This window comes from Perognathus longimembris, chromosome 1, assembly GCF_023159225.1.
Source record: "Perognathus longimembris pacificus isolate PPM17 chromosome 1, ASM2315922v1, whole genome shotgun sequence".
NCBI classification, from domain to species: domain Eukaryota; kingdom Metazoa; phylum Chordata; class Mammalia; order Rodentia; family Heteromyidae; genus Perognathus; species Perognathus longimembris.
In genome coordinates, this window is record NC_063161.1 from 53,562,601 (window position 1) to 53,580,220 (window position 17,620).

The 17,620-nt window shown below is 42.5% G+C and overlaps 1 protein-coding gene across 4 annotated transcripts in view; it reads right to left on the reverse strand.

Annotated features, from left to right (window-relative positions):
- Positions 1-17,620, reverse strand: part of Dip2b (disco interacting protein 2 homolog B) — a 237,333-nt gene that overhangs the window by 29,280 nt on the left and 190,433 nt on the right. For all 4 annotated transcript variants that reach the window (XM_048364373.1, XM_048364381.1, XM_048364358.1 and 1 more), the window contains 5 exons: positions 15,586-15,787; positions 10,000-10,109; positions 9,835-9,915; positions 4,958-5,081; positions 781-902 (listed from right to left, as the gene is read on the reverse strand). In XM_048364373.1, the coding sequence (XP_048220330.1) occupies positions 781-902; positions 4,958-5,081; positions 9,835-9,915; positions 10,000-10,109; positions 15,586-15,787 (639 nt within the window). The remainder of the gene's footprint in view (positions 1-780; positions 903-4,957; positions 5,082-9,834; positions 9,916-9,999; positions 10,110-15,585; positions 15,788-17,620) is intronic.

Here is a 17,620-nt window from a genome sequence, read left to right on the forward strand (position 1 = left end):
ACCAGCAGTGGCACTGTGGCTCAAGTGGCAGAGTCCTAGCCTTGAGCAAAAAGAAGCCAGGGACAGTGCTCAAGCCCTGAGTCCAAGGCCCAGGACTGGCAAAAAAAAAAAAAAAAAAGAAAAAGAAAAATATCAGATACATTTTTATTTTTCATTATTTAATTATTATTATAAAGGTGATGTACAGAGGGGTTACAGTCACATAAGTTAGGTAATGAATGCATTTCTTTTTGGACAATGTCACACAGACAGATATGTTTTAAACAGGTTGGGGGATAAGTTCTATGGTGAGTTACTAATAACATGTTCATCTTCTTTGTGTTCATGTTTAATGCAAATAGTTCTGTGTCTCATCAATAACTGTTTTCTCAGTTTCTACACTTAATAATGATAGTCACATGGGCCACATTAAAGAAAATATCATTTTTAGGAGAAAAGGCTGATTTATGAAGCTAGGCACTGGTAGCTATAAATCTAGCTCCCCAGGAGGCTAAAATCTGATGGATCATGGTTCTAAGACAGCTACAGCAGAAAAATCTGTGAGATTCCATATCAAAGTAACCAGCAAAAAGCCTAGAACAGTGACTCAAATGGTAGAGCACTAGCTATGAGGAAGAAAGCTGAGTGAGCTTGTGAACTTGAGGCCCCAAATTCAAACTCAAGGCAAAAAATTTTTTTTTAATTGACTTCTTAACAAAACTGGAAAACTGCTAAAGATCCTTCATTGTTTCAATATGAGTTTTATGACATGAGAACAAAGAAAGCTGTAGCTGTACTTACATCAACAATCATTCGGACAGTGGGCAACGTGGCAGTAAGGTTCTGAGCATGAGGGGGCCGGACGGTCACAGGTATACAGCCCGCATACAGACAGCCATAGAACGCAGCAATTAACTCGATGCCTGTAAGACAAAGGTCCTGTCAAAGAAAAGTCACTTAACTGCTCTGTATCACTGAGAAACTAGACACAATCTGAAACCAGTATATTAAATCACAGGCCAGAAAGATTATTCAGACTGTAATTTAATGAGCTCCTGGCAGAAGAAATTGTTTAAAGAGAAACTGAAGGTAAAGAAACAAAACATCTAAGGATATATAAGAGTACATACTTATGTGTACATATATATTGCTAAGAATGGATATGAAGGAAGGAACCAGAAATAAACCTTTGAAAGATACTTGAAAATAAGCGAGTCAATAAAGTAGGCATGTGAATAGCATTATTTGTCATTACCTAGAAAGAAATAGATGCAGAAATCAGGAATGCCTAGCTAGGAAAAAGGATAAAGGAGAGATAAAAACCATTTGAGCTTCTTTCACTATTTTGGAGACTGCTATAGGAAGAGCAACTGCATGTCTCAGCTGTTCTCTCATGAGTGAGCTTCAGGGAAGAAAAGTCCATCTCCAGTGAAGACGGGTTAGGCCTCAGGAGGGGCTCTGGCCAGTTACCTCTTCATTAACTGGTAGTTGGAAGACAGTCTCACAGGAACCTGGCAGGAGAGGTTCCTACACCAGATGATCTTCTAAAAAGTCTCAGTATCCATGCAAATAATATAGCCCAAGAATCCCCACATAATCACAGGAGTAAGGGATAAAAGACCATGACACCCAGTAAAATGAAGCATGGGTGTAAAAGGTCAGAGGAATCAAGATGTGTGCATGGCCCAGGTGGCAGAAAGAATAAAAGAAGCAAAAATTCATTAGTGTATCTGAAAGTTCACTATTTATACGAAACAATTCTAAACCTGTCTACCTATGAAGAGAGAGACGTTGTTGGATGAATTAAGAAATAAAGAACATGACAGATGAAAGCAAGAACAAGACTGAACATCTATCAGGATATGAAGGATGTTAAGTCAATAGAGTTCACAGAACTGAGGGAAACTGTCCCACTCCTAAATATTTTAGAAATAAAGCATTTGTTCATTTGTTTTGGTGCTGTAGAATGAACCCAGGGACTCACAGGATGTATTTTACCACTGAGCTAAACCAGTCCACTGTCCTGTTTTGTTTTGTTTTTCTTTAGCCAGTCCTGGGCCTTGGACTCAGGGCCTGAGCACTGTCCCTGGCTTCTTTTTTTTTTTTTTTCCTCAAGGCTAGCACTCAGCCCTTGAGCCACAGCGCCACTTCTGGCCTTTTTCTATATACGTGGTGCTGGGGAATCGAATGAACCCAGGGCTTCATGTATATGAGGCAAGCACTCTTGCCACTAGGCCATATTCCCAGCCCTCTACTGTCTGTCTTAACACCCCTTTCCCCCCACTTTTTTTTGGCCATTATCAAGTTAAACTCAGGATCTTATACTTGCTCATCCTGCTTGATTGGTTGGCATTCTACCATTAAGCCATGCTTAATTATATAGGTGTACACTACCAAAACACTCAGCCTGATTGTCTTTTATGTGCCAGGCACAGATCATGGAAATGTAAGTAAGTAAAGGCAAGGCATATACAGTCTCAGGAGAGCTACTGCATTGCACATTGTATGTGTCTGTGCCTGTGTGCCAGTACTAGGGCTTAAACTCAGGGCCTTGCTCTCTTGCTTAGCTTTTTCTCTCAAGGCTGGTACTCTAACACTTGAGCCATACCTCCATTTTTTTGCTGGTTAGCTGGAGTTTCTCAGACTCTTGTCTGCCTGGGCTGGCTTCTAATCCTGGTCCTCAGATCTCAGTTTCCCAAGTAGCCTGAATTATAGATTTGAGCCAAAGCACCTAGCTACAGCCAGCTTTGTGCTGATTATTTGTGGAGATGGCATCTTGAGAATGTTCTGTTTGCTTTGTTTTGGTTTTGCCATTCCTGGGGCTTGAACTCAGGGCCTGAGCACAGTCTCTGGCTTCTTTTTGCTGAAGGCTAGCACTCTACCACTTGAGCCACAGCGCCACTTCTGGCCTTTTCTTTTTTTTTTGGCCAGTCCTGGGGCTTGTACTCAGGGCCTGAGCACTGTCCCTGGCTTCTTCTTGCTCAAGGCTAGCACTCTGCCACTTGAGCCACAGCGCCACTTCTGGCCATTTTCTGTATATGTGGTGCTGGGGAATCGAACCCAGGGCCTCATGTATATGAGGCAGGCACTCTTGCCACTAGGCCATATCCCCAGCCCCACTTCTGGCCTTTTCTGTGTATGTAGTGGTGAGGAATGGAACCCAGGGCTTCATGCAAGGTAAGCAAGCACTCTACCGCTAGGCCACATTTCTAGCCCCTCTTGAGAACTTTTCTGTCCCTGCTGGGTTTTTTTTTTTTTTTTTTTTGCCAGTCCTGGGCCTTGGACTCAGGGCCTGAGCACTGTCCCTGGCTTCTTCTTGCTCAAGGCTAGCACTCTGCCACTTGAGCCACAGCGCCACTTCTGGCCATTTTCTGTATATGTGGTGCTGGGGAATTGAACCCAGGGCCTCATGTATACGAGGCAAGCACTCTTGCCACTAGGCCATATCCCCAGCTCATTTTGAACTGTGATTTGTCAGATCTTAGCCTCCTGGGCTTAGCAAAGATTAAAGATGTAAACTGTCCGTGCCTGGATCTCCCTGCCCTCTCTGCCTTCCTAAAGGACAGGGTCTCACTGTGTTTTCCAGGTTGGCCTTGAACTCCTGGGCTCAAGTTATTCTCTTGTCTCCACCTCCTAATGAGCTGGGATAACATGCTTGTTACCATGTCCAGATTCAGAGCAGCTGTTTTGAAGATGCTCTGAAGGCAAAAGTCAAATAGTTGTTCATTTGTTTATTCATTTATTCATTCAACATTTACTGAGTACCTTTTTCTTTCTTGAGACTCTTTATGTTGCTCAGGTTAGCCTTGGACCCATGAGCTTCCTGCTTCCACTTCCTGAGTGCTGGGATTATAGGTATACACTACCACACTCAGCCTGATTGTCTTTTGTTTATTTGTTTTGTTTTTGTTGCCAGGCCTGAGCAGCTAGTACTCTACCTCTTGAGCCACAGCTCCACTTCTGGCTTTTTTCTATATATGTGGTGCTGAGGAATCGAACCCAGGGCTTAATGTATATGAGGCGAGCACTTTACCACTAGGCCATATTCTCAGCTCCAGCCTGATTGTCTTTTATGTGCCAGATACTGACCATGGAAATGTAAGTAAGTGAAGGCAAGGCATATACAGTTCCAGGAGAGCTACTGCATTGTACAACTCTGGGGGATGCAGCCTGGTTCATACCTCCGCCAATGCACACAGAGCTCTTGGTACTGACTTGTATGAAGTCTGCATGATTAGTAGATGGTAGTCCTGAGTTCCTGTCTTCTGTTAGTGCATAGTCTAGTAACGTAAGTTGGAGTCTAGGGTACCACATTGTTTTTGGTTTGGTGTACTGTTACTCTAACAGTACTCTTATTTGCCACTAACTATTGTTGTTGCTATTATTTGCCAGTGTAGGGGCTTGAACTCAGGGCCCAGGCACTGTCCCTGAGCTTCTTTTGTTCAAGGCTAGCACTCTACCACTTGAGCCACAGCGCCATTTCTGGCTTTTTCTGTGTATGTGGTACTGAGGAATCGAACCCGGGGCTTCATGCATGGTAGGCAAGCACCCTACTACTAAGCCACATTCCCAGCCCTGCCTTTAGCTATTTTTGCCAGTGTCCGATGTATTATGTAGAAGACAGAAAGCTGTCTGAAGAAAAGTCATAAAAACAACAAACATTGGGGCTGGGGATATGGCCTAGTGGCAAGAGTGCCTGCCTCATATACATGAGGCCCTGGGTTCGATTCCCCAGCACCACATATACAGAAAATGGCCAGAAGGGGCGCTGTGGCTCAAGTGGTAGAGTGCTAGCCTTGAGCAAAAAGAAGCCAGGGACAGTGCTCAGGCTCTGAGTCCAAGGCCCAGGACTGGCAAAAAACAAACAAACAAAAAAAACCATTTTAATGATTAAATGGCCTGCTTAACAAGTGCAAGGCCTTGAGTTCAAACCCCAGTCTTTTTTTTTTAAAGTCTGGTGTACCAATCCAATTCTTACCTGGTGGGTAGAGCAACACCACGTTGTCCCCTGCATTTAAATGTCCTTTGTCTCCAAGAACGGAGGCAATCCTCTCGGCCCGCTTGTGAAGCTGAAGGCAGCTGGCTGTACACACCGTGGTTCCCTTGGAACAAAAAGCACAAGTGGGTCAGAGTGGAGTAAGGGAATTTGGGGGGACAGTCAGCCATTCAGATAACCTGCCCTAAAACCTTGTATTCTGCTAGATTACCCTTCAGAAGTTAGCAAGAATTTCTATGGCATCAAAAGATAAGTGGAAAATTTCTTTTCTTTTTTAATGTTTCTAGGTTTTCAGGATATATTAACATTAACATTAACATTAACATTCCCAGCCAGGCAGGGCTGGGAATATGGCCTAGTGGTAAAGTGCTCACCTCGTATACATGAAGCCCTGGGTTCGATTCCTCAGCACCACATATATAGAAAAAGCTGGAAGTGGCACTGTGGCTCAAGTGGTAGAGTGCTAGCCTTGAGCAAAAAGAAGCCAAGGACAGTGCTCAGGCCCTGAGTCCAAGCCCCAGGACTGGCAAACAAAACAAAACAAAAAGGTCAGGCACCTATGGCTCACGCAGTAAATCCTATCTATTCAGAAGGCTGATCTGAGGACTGCAGTTCAAAACCAGCCTGGACAGGAAAATTTCTTGAGACTCTTATCCCCAATTAACCACCAAAAAGTTGGAAGTGAAATTGTGGCTCAAGTGGTAGAGAGCTAACCTTGAGCAAAAAGGCTCGGGAACAGTGCCCAAGCACCGAGTTCAAGCACTAGGGGACACACACACACACACACACACACACACACGCCCCAAGTTCACACACTCACACACACACACACACACTTCATAGTACTTCTTGCTTAAAGAAATTTTAAAAACAGACAGGAATGTTTGTCGTTCCATTTTGGCAGTGCTGGGGTTTGAATTCAGGGTCTTGTGCTTGCCAGGCAGGCACTATTCCACTTGAGCCACTCCTCAGCCCAAATAGTCTATATTTTTTCTAAGTGAGGAAAATATAAACATAGAGAGGTATTAAAGGAAATCAAGATAATATGAAGGCAATGAGGAGGTCAGGACAATAAATGCTGGCCATGTGATCAGCACTGCTGTGTCTAAAACATGAATTTGGCTCTTCATTTGCTGACAGTAAAGATGTAAACAAAAGCAGTCATCTGTCAGTTAGTTAATAATAGAGATTAGAAGACAGCAACTCTTCCTGTACAGGTCCAGAGAATGCTTTCTCCTGAGTCCTCACGTAGTTTCTCTGAACTAGGCTTTTTAAGCCTCTTCTCCTTATGAAAGATAGCATATGTAATGGAAAGGATAACTTGCATACGCAATTTTTCATGTGCAAGCAATGAAAAATTATAAAGCAAGCATCAGTATAAGCACCAACAAGACAAAAGAAAGACCCCCCCCCCAGCAGCTCCCTCTAAAGCTCTCTATTTGTTGTCAATCATGATTTATTTTTCTGTTTTTATCAGCCATGAAGTTTTTTGGGTTTTTTTTGGCCAGTCCTGGGCCTTGGACTCAGGGCCTGAGCACTGTCCCTGGCTTCTTCCCACTCAAGGCTAGCACTCTGCCACCTGAGCCACAGCGCCCCTGCTGGCCGTTTTCCATATATGTGGTGCTGGGGAATCGAACCAAGAGCTTCATGTGTAGGAGGCAAGCGCTCTTGCCACTAGGCCATATTCCCAGCCCCCATGAAGTTTTGAATTGTATATAAGTGGCATTGTGTGGTATATCTCCTCCCTCCCTCCCTGGGGCTTGAACCCAGGGCCTGGGCGCACTGTCCCTGAGCTTTTCTGTTCAAGGTTAGTGCTTTACCAGTTGAGCCACACCTCCACTTCTGGCTTTTTTGTGATTAAATGGAGATAAGAGTCTCATGGACTTTCCTTCCTGGGCTGGCTTTGAACCATGATCCTTAGGTCTCAGATTTCTGGGTAGGCAAGATGTGAGTCACCAGCACCTGGCTGCTACATATCTTCTTATGCTTTGTTTCTGTTATTGTAAGAGTCATATTTCTACTGTGTGTAGGCATAGATCTTCCATGTCTATTGCACTGCAGGAAATACTACTTATTATATAACAATAAGTCTATCACAATTCTACTGTTGGACATATGGTTTTTGGACTGTGTTCTGATGCTTAAATACACAAGAGTTGCTAAAGTAGAGACTAGAAAAGTTACTTCTGGGTCAATCTTCTACTCTACTGGCTAACACACTGAAATCTTACACATGTTACAAAGTTGTTCCTTTAAAAACAAACAAAAAAAAAACCACATCACATGAACAAATATCTGGGTACGGATTTCCAGTGGACATTACTAATGACAGAGAAGCTACCTACCATAGTGACAAGACTGTCAGCTTCTCAATGAAGTGTATGCACAAGTTGTTGTTGTTGTTTTTTTTTTTTGCCATCCCTGGAGCTTGCCTCAGGGCCTGAGCACTGTCTCTGGCTTCGTTTTACTCAAGGCTAGCACTCTGCCACTTGAGCCACAGCGCCCCTTCTGGCCATTTTCTGTATATGTGGTGCTGGGGAATCGAACCCAGGTCTTCATGTATACAAGGCAAGCACTCTTGCCACTAGGCCATATTCCCAGCCCCTGTATGCACAAGTTGGAAAATATGTCCAGTCCACGTAGACAGAGACAAGAAGTCTCTGTTCATTTGTGCCAGCACTGGGGCTTGACCTCAAGGTCTGAGTGATTCCCTCTACTTTTTCACTCAAGGATGGTGAACATTCTATCACTTGAGTTACATCTCCACAGAAAGTAGTTCTGAAGGGTTTTAACTTTTACTAAGATGCAAACAATATCCTCTCACTAAGTTCTATTATTACCATTAAAAGACAAAAGTCACACTTGGAAAGGATAAATTACATGGGTCCCTAGACATTCACGCAGTAAAACCAAAGGAGGATATTGTTAGAAAGGCTCAATAGCTATGTGCATATGAACATATAAAATGAAGTTTGTCCAAATAAACTCCAAGAAACAAAGAGGGTTTTTTTTTGTTGTTATTTTGCTTTTTTCTTTTGTTTTTCTCTTTTTGTTGCTGTTTTTGATTTCTGTCCTTTTTGTCTTGTATGTCAGTTTATCTGTTTTGGGGAGGGTAAGGAGAGCACAGAAATGGTGGGACAAAGGGTGAATAAATGTAGCAGTGATAGTCACTAAATACTGTTGAAAATGAACTATAAAACTTGTGGGGAGGGGTGTTGGGAGGGGAAAACTGGAAGAAAACGAGGTGAGGTGACATTGTTAAAAAAGAAACATACTCATTACTTGACTTATGTAATAGTAATCCCTCTGTATATCACCTTTACAATAACAACAAAAATATTTTAAAAGAAGGTCTATCATTACATAAACAAAACTCATGATTAGACTACAGAGGTACAGTGGTAGGTGAGGGCAATTCAGTTGAGTCCTGCTGGAGATATAACAGGCCCTTTCTGTCTTCCTACTGGGGAGACTACTGTTAGAATATAGTCATAGCACTTTCAGCTTATGACTCAGCCATCAAAACAAACAAAATCAGCACACTCCCATAGAATGGCACACTTAAAAAAAAAAAAAAGAACAGTATTATGGTGAACCATCCAGGAGAAACCAGTAATTAAATGTTTTATTTCCCCCCCCCCAGGGGGTGAGGGGATGGAGTCTTGCTACAGTGCCAAGACTGCCTCAAATTCACAATTCTCCTGCCTCAGCCTCCCAAGTTCTGGGGACAAGAGATAACAATACTGTTTTTGGCAAATGTGTACTTGAAGAGTGTTCAATTTGCCTTGTATCCATTAGCAATAAATTCTGTAACTTATAGCAAAAATGTTTTAAAATGATATAATGTGGGGCTGGGAATATGGTCTAGTGGTAAAATGCTTGCCTTGCATACATGAAGCCATGGGTTCAATTCCTCAGCACCACATATATAGAAATAGCCAGAAATGGTTCTGTGGCTCAAGTGGTAGAGTGCTAGCTTTGAGCAAAATGAAGCCAGGGACAGTGCTCAGGCTTTGAGTTTAAGCCACAGAACTGGCCAAAAAAAAAAAAAAAAGATATAATGTCACTTTCTTCTTGGAAGACATCAAGCAGTTAAAAGTCTAATTGAGGATAGAATGTGGCTTAGTGGTAGAGTGCTTGCCCAGCATGCATGAAGCCCCGTGTTTGATTCCTCAGAACCACATACACTGAAAAAGCCAGAAGTGGCGCTGTGGCTCAAGTGATAGAGTGCTAGCCTTAAGCAAAAAGAAGTTCAGGGACAGTGCTCAGGCCCTGAGTTCAAAGTCTCAGGACTGCCAAAAAAATAAGGTCTAATTTAGTAAAAAAAACTACATGAACATAAAACTTTCCATATATCTGCAATTGCAGTTGGTGCTATTAGAAATTTTAAAAAAAAGACTTGCTGGGCTGGGAATATGGCCTAGTGGCAAGAGTGCCTGCCTCATATACATGAAGCCCTGGGTTCGATTCCTCAGCACCACATATATAGAAAATGACCAGAAGTGGCGCTGTGGCTCAAGTGACAGAGTGTTAGCCTTGAGCAAAAAGAAGCCAGGGACAGTGCTAGGCCCTGAGTTCATGGCCCAGGACTGGCCAAAAAAATAAAATAAAAAATATAAATAAAGAAAGAAAGAAAGGAAAAGACTTGCTTTTACCACAGAAAAAGAAAATATACACAGTACTCCAGGACGTTCCACTGTAAGCTCAGAGTACCTGCACAATTCATCTTCATATGTCACAACAAGCTTCTGCCTCAGAGAGGGCAAAAGAAATTTTCTGATGAAACAAAGAGATCAAGTGGGTCTAAGGTTCTCCTCTTAGGATTCAGGTGATAAGGCACATGGTTGATTTTTTAATACCTTGGCATTTAACAGCATGAAGAGCACATGGTCAGGAGTTGCCTGGGCTCGCCACTGCAAAATCTCCGCCAGGAACTGGTGCTAAAATCACAAAGCAGAAAAAGACTTAGGCTCAGCAACTTTCAACAAGTGTAGAGCATCTTACACCAGCTCTGGAACACTTACCTTCCTCACTAAGTCATTCTCTTCAATTTGCCCCAAGTCCCTTCCTGCAGCTTGCGCTATGCGTTTTCCAGCAACCAGATTCCCAACCATCACAGAAGCAGGACCTACACCTGTAAACAGAGGCACAAATCCTCCCTTCAGAAATGGCAATTCAAGCTCCATACTCCCAAAACATTTCCAGTCCGCCCAAATCGGGTTCATATGCTCATTCAACAATGTTGACAAAGCCCTCTTCCTGACACAGGACAAAGAGCTTGCACACCAATAGGAAAGGCAACCCAAATGACATATGCATGCGAACAAAACTGGGCAGTGGGAGATGCTAGGAAAAAATAAACAGAACCACAGAGAGGACTACAGGTTCAGTGGGCAAGACGGGGGGGGGGGGGGGGGGGCTCTGGTAGTATGGGTACCCTGAGGTACATTCACTCAAGAGATGGCTGCTGCACTGTTTCCAATAATCATTTTCTACAATCACAACACAACCCTAAAAGAGCAGCAATAGATACTTGGTTCTGGAAATAAATCTGCCATTTATGAATATTGGAAAAAATGTTTTACTTATTAAGTAAATAACACAATCCAGATGGTGGAACAAGCTACAAGACAACTGGCCTAGACTTCAAAAACATTTATGTCTTAGCCAGGTGCTGGTGGCTCAGGCCTGTAATCCTACCTGTTCAAGAGGCTGAGACCTGAAGATCAAGGTTTGAAGCCAGCCTGGGCAGACAAATCCAAGAGACTCTTATCTCTAATTAATCAGCAAAATGCCAGAAGTAGAGCTATGCTTAAGAGGTAGAGCATCGTCTTGAGTGAAAAGGCCTAGTAAGAGTATGAAACTCTGGATTCAAGTCCCAGTACCAGCACAATCAATCAATCAATCAGCAAACCACTCACTCATGTCTTCAGACAAAATAAGGTGGGAGCTTGTAAATAAAGGCAATCAAATGCAATGCTCAACATGGTACTGGATTTCTGAAAAAATTAGTTACATTAAGCAAATGGAAAAACAAGTGTTTATTATTATTAGATGACATATTAAGGTTAAATTTCCAACTTTCCTCTCCTTCCCTCCCTCCCTCCCTTCCTCCTTCCCTCCCTCCCTCGTGTGTGTGTGTGTGTGTGTGTGTGTGTGTGTGTGTGTGTGTGTGTGTGTGTCTGCTAGTCCTGGGACTTGAATTCAGGGCCTGTCTCTGAGCATTTTTGCTAGTGCTCTAATCACTTGAGCCAAAGCTCTACTTTTGGCTTTTTTGGTGGTTAGAGAAGGAATTTCATGGCCTTTCCTGTCTGGGCTGGCTTTGTACTGAGATCCTCAGATCTCAGCCTCCTGAGTATCCAGGATTACAGGCATGAGCCACTGGTGCCAGGCTCCCTTTTTTCTGCCAGTCCTGGGGCTTGAATTCAGGGTCTAGGTACTGTCCCTGAGCTTCCTTTGCTCTAGCCCACTACCACCTGAGCTGCAGTGCCACTTCTGGCCTTTTCTGTTTATGTGGTGCTGAGAAATCAAACCTAGGGTTTCATGCATGCTAGGCAAGCACTCTACCACTACTCAGCCCCTGGACTCCATTTTTTTTTTTTTTTTGAGTCATGGTTTTTAGATGTAGGCTAAGTTAGCCTGGAACTCTTGATTTCTCTTGGTTCAACTTCTGAGTGCTGGGATTACTGCTGTATACCTTAACATGGTAATGACATCACAGTCATTTAGAAACATTTAATGAAAACGTTCTTGTTCTTTGGAAAATACATGCTGAAAAACTTATGGCTGAAGGGTCATGATACCTATGTTCAGAGTTCAGTGAAAAATAAAAATCACTAATTAGCGAATCTAGGGGAGGGTGTATGGTTGCAAACCATACTATTCTGTCAATCTTCCTATGGATTTGACACTTGAATGGGAACACCATGGTTTGAGGTCAGCCCAGGCAGAAAAATTCACATGATTCCTTCTCAACTCATAGCCAGATTGTATAGGTAAATGCCTAGTATCCTAGCTTCATGAGAGCTGAGATTAGAGGATTGTGGTTCTAGGCCAGTCCCAGGCAGAAAAGTCTGACAATTCCATCTCAAGAGAAGAAACTGGGCATGGTGACACAAGCCTGGGTAAAAAGATTATATCTCATAACCAATGCAAAAAAGGCTAGACATGGTTCAGTGGTAGAGTGTCTGCCTATCAAGGATAAGGCTCTGACTTCAAACTCAACCTCTAGAGTAACGATGGTTACAGGCATGAGCGACCAGTGCCTGGCTCACATAATCCTTTTTAAAAGATGAATAGCCAGACGCAGGCACACCTATAAACATATACTTGGGAGACAAAGGCAAGAAGATATTGAGCTTGAAGCCAACCTGGGCTACATAGAGGGTTCCAAGCCAGTACTGACACCTTGTTGCAAAAAAAAGAAGAAAAAAAAAAGTAAAAGGAGTTCTTTTTATCTATTAACTGTCCAATGCGAAAGTACAATATATAACAGTCATCCTAAGAAATGACAGACTTTGCAGACTTTGGAGTCAGTTATTTTATATATGAAGAACTCAAAAGAGTATTTGCTAGTATAAACTGTCCAATCTTATATTTATACTGTAAAACAAAGGCATAATTTTTAAAAAGTGTGCACAGCAGGGGCTGGGAATATGGTCTAATGGCAAGAGTGCTTGCCTCATATACATGAAGCCCTGGGTTCAATTCCTCAGCACCATGTATGTAGAAAAAGCCAGAAGTGGCGCTGTGGCTCAAGTGGTAGAGTGCTAGCCTTGAGCAAAAAGAATCCAGAGATAGTGCTCAAGACCTGAGTTCAAGCCCCAGGACTGGCCAAAAAAAAAAGTCTGCACAGCAATTTAAAACCACAAAAATTGTTGAGCAATAAGATTTTTTTTTTGTGTGTGTGTATACTTCTTGAATCTACGGGTCAGATGGGTAACTGTGAGAGCAGCAGCTCCAGAAAGGTGACTGAAAACACTGCTGTACTGTAAACACACCTGCTTGCCTGCCCTAACTGTTGTTTGTCAATCTCCAAACCTATTCTCCTTTCTTCTTTTATTTATTTTATTTTTATTTTTTGGCCAGTCCTGGGGCTTGAACTCAGGGCCTGAGCACTGTCCCTGGCTTCTTCCCGCTCAAGGCTAGCACTCTGCCACTTGAGCCACAGTGCCACTTCTGGCCATTTTCTGTATATGTGGTGCTGGGGAATCGAACCCAGGGCCTCATGTATATGAGGCAAGCACTCTTGCCACTAGGCCATATCCCCAGCCCCCCTTTCTTCTTTTAATAACACAAATTCAGTCTTTAGCTGGACACATGCCTGGAATGAAGACTGTATTCTTTAGTATAGGAGAATACTATGTAAGAATCAAATGATATGTGTAATTTCTAGGAAATACATTGAAAGAGAAAGACAGTCCCATCTTCCCCCTTTCCCCTGACTTGCTGGAAGAATGACTTAGAACTTATGTCCCCAAGCCAGCCAGCCTATCAGACCTTGAGGTAATAGTTGGCTATAGAGGCCTGTGGTAAATAGTTTTCTAAGAATTCTTCCTTTCCTTCCTGTGCTAGCTGAGGCCACATGGACAAAGTATATCTCTCTGTTCCACCAATTTGGGGCATGGTCTAACTTATTCTAGGCAAGGAAACGTTAGGAGACTGTGACAGGAACAGAAGCTTTAAAATATGCTTGCTGGTTTGGCTGGTCTCTCTGCTTCTGCCATCTGCCTTGGCAAAAAATGGTCCAGGTAGCTACTGAGCCCACAGAGAGGAGACACATGGACCAGCTCTCATCCTACCTGCAGCCTGGGGCAGTCAGGTCTATGAGTGAAAACCAAACACCTGTTATTTGCAGGCACTAAGTTTTAGAGTTACTTGTTGTAGTACATCCTCTCCTTACTGGTCTTTTTCTGTATTTTTCTCTAATACCAACCTCTCTTGTTAGCCCCTCATCCTCCTCATCCATTAATGCCATCATTCCATACTGCTCTGGTCCTACTCATATGCAGCCAACTAAGACCAAGCAGGCAATCACAACATACTCAGACCAAGTATAGCGTAATGATTCAAATGGGTTTTATCAAAGTAAGTATGACAGTAGCTCTGTCACTAGCTAGCCATGTGGTTTGGGAAATGATGCTTATCTTTTCTGAACTTTCTTTTCAGTAGCCAAGGGCATGTAAGATGCTTAGGTAGTACTGGGCACTTAATAAGTACTCGTTAGATAGCTGCTCTTCTTTTTATCAGAATCTTTCCTTTATTATAAAAAAAAATGACTTGGCTTTATTCTAGTTCTCTCAGTGCAATTCTGATCCTCTTTTTTTTTTTTTTGGCCAGTTGTGGGGCTTGAACTCGTGGCCTAGCACTGTCCTTAAGCTTCTTTTGCTCAAGGATACCACTCTACCATTTGAGCCACAGCGCCACTTCAGGCTTTTTCTATTTATGTAGCACTGAGGAATCAAATCCAGGGCTTCATGTATGCTAGGCATACTAAGCCACATTCCCAGCCCTTTCTGATCTTCTTTTTTCTTTTTAACTTTTTTTTTTTTTGTCTTTTCTTTTTTGGACTCTGTTTTGCCAGTCCTTGGCCTTGGACTCAGGGCCTGAACACTGTCCCTGGCTTCCTTTTGCTCAAGGCTAGCACTCTGCCACTTGAGCCACAGCACCACTACTGGCTGTTTTCTATATATGTGGTGCTGGGGAATCGAACCCAGGGCTTCATGTATACGAGGCAAGCACTCTTGCCACTAGGCCACATTCCCAGCCCTGTCTTTTCTTTTTTGGTACTGGGGATCGAACCCAAGACGTTGCACTTGCTAGGCAAGTGCTTTGCCACTGAGCTACATCCCAGCCCTCTTCTGATCTTCTTGACCCACACTTTATACTCCGGGAAAAAAGAAGCATGTTATAGAGAATTACTCAGAAGAAGAGCAGTGGCAAACCCAAAGTAGCCTGTTGTGCAGATTATTGGTCCCTCTTGCTTTTGGTCAGCTTACACTATTCTTTATTTTTTTTAATTTTTATTTTTGGCCAGTCCTGGGCCTCGGACTCAGGGCCTGAGCACTGTCCCTGGCTTCCTTTTGCTCAAGGCTAGCACTCTGCCACTTGAGCCACAGCGCCACTTCTGGCCGTTTTCTGTATATGTGGTGCTGGGGAATTGAACCCAGGGCCTCATGTATACGAGGCAAGCTCTCTTGCCACTAGGCCATATCCCCAGCCCACTATTCTTTATTTTGTTCCTGTTTTTTTGTTTGTTTGTTTGTTTTTGGTTGTGGGGCTTGAACACTGGATCTGGGTGCTGTCCCTGAGCTCTTCAGCTCAAGGCTAGTGCTCAAGGCTTGAGCCACGGCACTACTTCTGATTTTCTAGTTGTTAATTGGAGATAAGAATCTCACAGACTTTCCTGCCTAGGCTGGCTTTGAACCACAATCCTCAGATCTCAGCCTCCTGAGTAGCTAAGATTATAGGTGTGAGACACTGGTGCCTTGGCTTTATACTATTCTTAGTTTGCTAAATTTTCATAAATTCTAGACAGAATCCTGTTGGGAACCTTCAGCTTCTAGAAGTTATATTTTAATGTTATGGCTAAGCAGCTAATATATTATTACCTGGTTGCTTCTGCCGGGGTTTTGGCAAGTTTGTCACACAGGTATGTGGGCACATGAGGATATTGCAAGGATGGAGAGATCCTTCCAAAAAAAGCTGTTTTGTCTGAGATATGTGGATCCCTCCTAGTGGAGTTTTTGGCAATGTATTGGCAGGCACCAGAGCAAGACAATAAACCCCTACTTGATGGATGCTATCAATTGCCTAGAAAAACACAGAGAAAAACATTCAGTGATATTATGTGTACTACATTTGACATACTCCTGACATAATCCATTATTTTACTTTGAGGTTTTCTTCCCCCAGAAACAAACATTGTATTAAATGCTTAACATAATTAGAAGTGTAAAAATACCATAATCATTTCTTTAAACTTCACAATTAAAAATAATTTTGTTATTATTAAGGTATTATACAAAGGAGCTATCATTTCATAAGTCAAGTATTAAGTATATTTTTTTGGGGGGGGAGGGGGACAATGTCACCCCTTCATTCACTTTCCCCCAGATTCCACCTTCCATCCCAGCCCACAGGTCTGGAATCTGAAAGAAAGTAAGGTTTCATGTCACAGTCATGGTGGTATGAAGCTATATAACCAGCACTCAGAAAACCTTGTCTCAAAAAAGCAAACAAAACCAAAAATTATCGCATATGTCCCAAGATCCCATGTTCAAAGATCTAAAGATAACCATTTTAATCCCATACATCTTTCAATTCAGGCACAGAACAACAGAAAAGAGGTAAGACACAATCTAAATGAACAGAGATGGATACTAGTTTACCAGTTCCAATATGTACTCTCTTAAATGATAACATCAAAACCTTTGTAATCTGTTATCTTTGTTCTGTTTTGCCTGTTAATTAAAGAGTCTCACAAATTTTTCTGCCTAGGCTGGCTTTGATACTGAGTAGCTGGGATTGCAAAGCATGAACTACCAGTGCTCAGCTGTTTTGCCTTTTCCTAATATCTCTCTCTCTCTCTCCCTCCCTCTCTCGGTTCAAGATTGGGACTCAGTTAATACCTGATGCAATCACTCATCAGGTAACATTCTACCAACTGAGCCATACCTCCGACCTCGAAAATCTTTTACTTATGTAATATACTGAGGTATGTTAAATAGAAGTAATACATTTTTATGACAAAAACAATAGAAGCGCTCTGAATGGTCCCCCACTTAGTAATTCACCTTATTACCATGTGTCCCTACACAAAACATCCAAGCAAGGCCCATAGTACAATGAACACTGAAGGCCACCACACCCTTGACACACCCTGCTCCCAGTCACATCACTGTCTTCTTGCCTTTATTTCTGCACTTTCATGACCATTGTACTGGTTCACATGCTTTAATTACATATGACAAAGATTAATAAAATACAAATGTAAAATGAACAAGAGTTAAGCTTTGGAAAGGGACCATAAAGGTAAGCTCCTGAATACTACTGCTGACTGGTATGGACAAGTTAATTCCAAAAGTAAAGGTTTCTTTTCTTTCTTTTTTGTTAGTCATGAGGCTTGAACTCAGGGCCTGGGCGGTGTCCCTGAGCTTTTTCACTCAAGGCTAGTGCTCTACCACTTTGAGCCACAACGTCACTTCTGGGTTTTTTTGGTGGCTAACTGGAGACAAGAGTCTCATGAACCTTCCTGCCCAGGCTGAATTTGAACCGTGATCCTCAGATCTATGTCTCACAAGTAGCTAGGATTACAGGTATGAGCCACCAACTCTTGACTGTAAAGGTTTTAAGTCACTTTTCAGATAACTGTGTTCTAGTTCTAACTTCAAGGAAATAAAAGCAGAAACCAAGGACAAAGCATCCAAAGTATAGTTTATGGAGATTTCTCTGGAACCTAAATTGGGGTATTTGTATATACTACTCTACATCCAATGTACACACATTATGTGTTTTGGATTAAAATGGAATACTTGAATTTCTGAGAATTGTGGTTCAAAGCCAGCTCATGCAGGAAAGTCCATGAAGCTCTGATCTCTAGTTAACTACCAAAAAGTAGAAAGCAGAGCTGTGACTCAAGTGGTA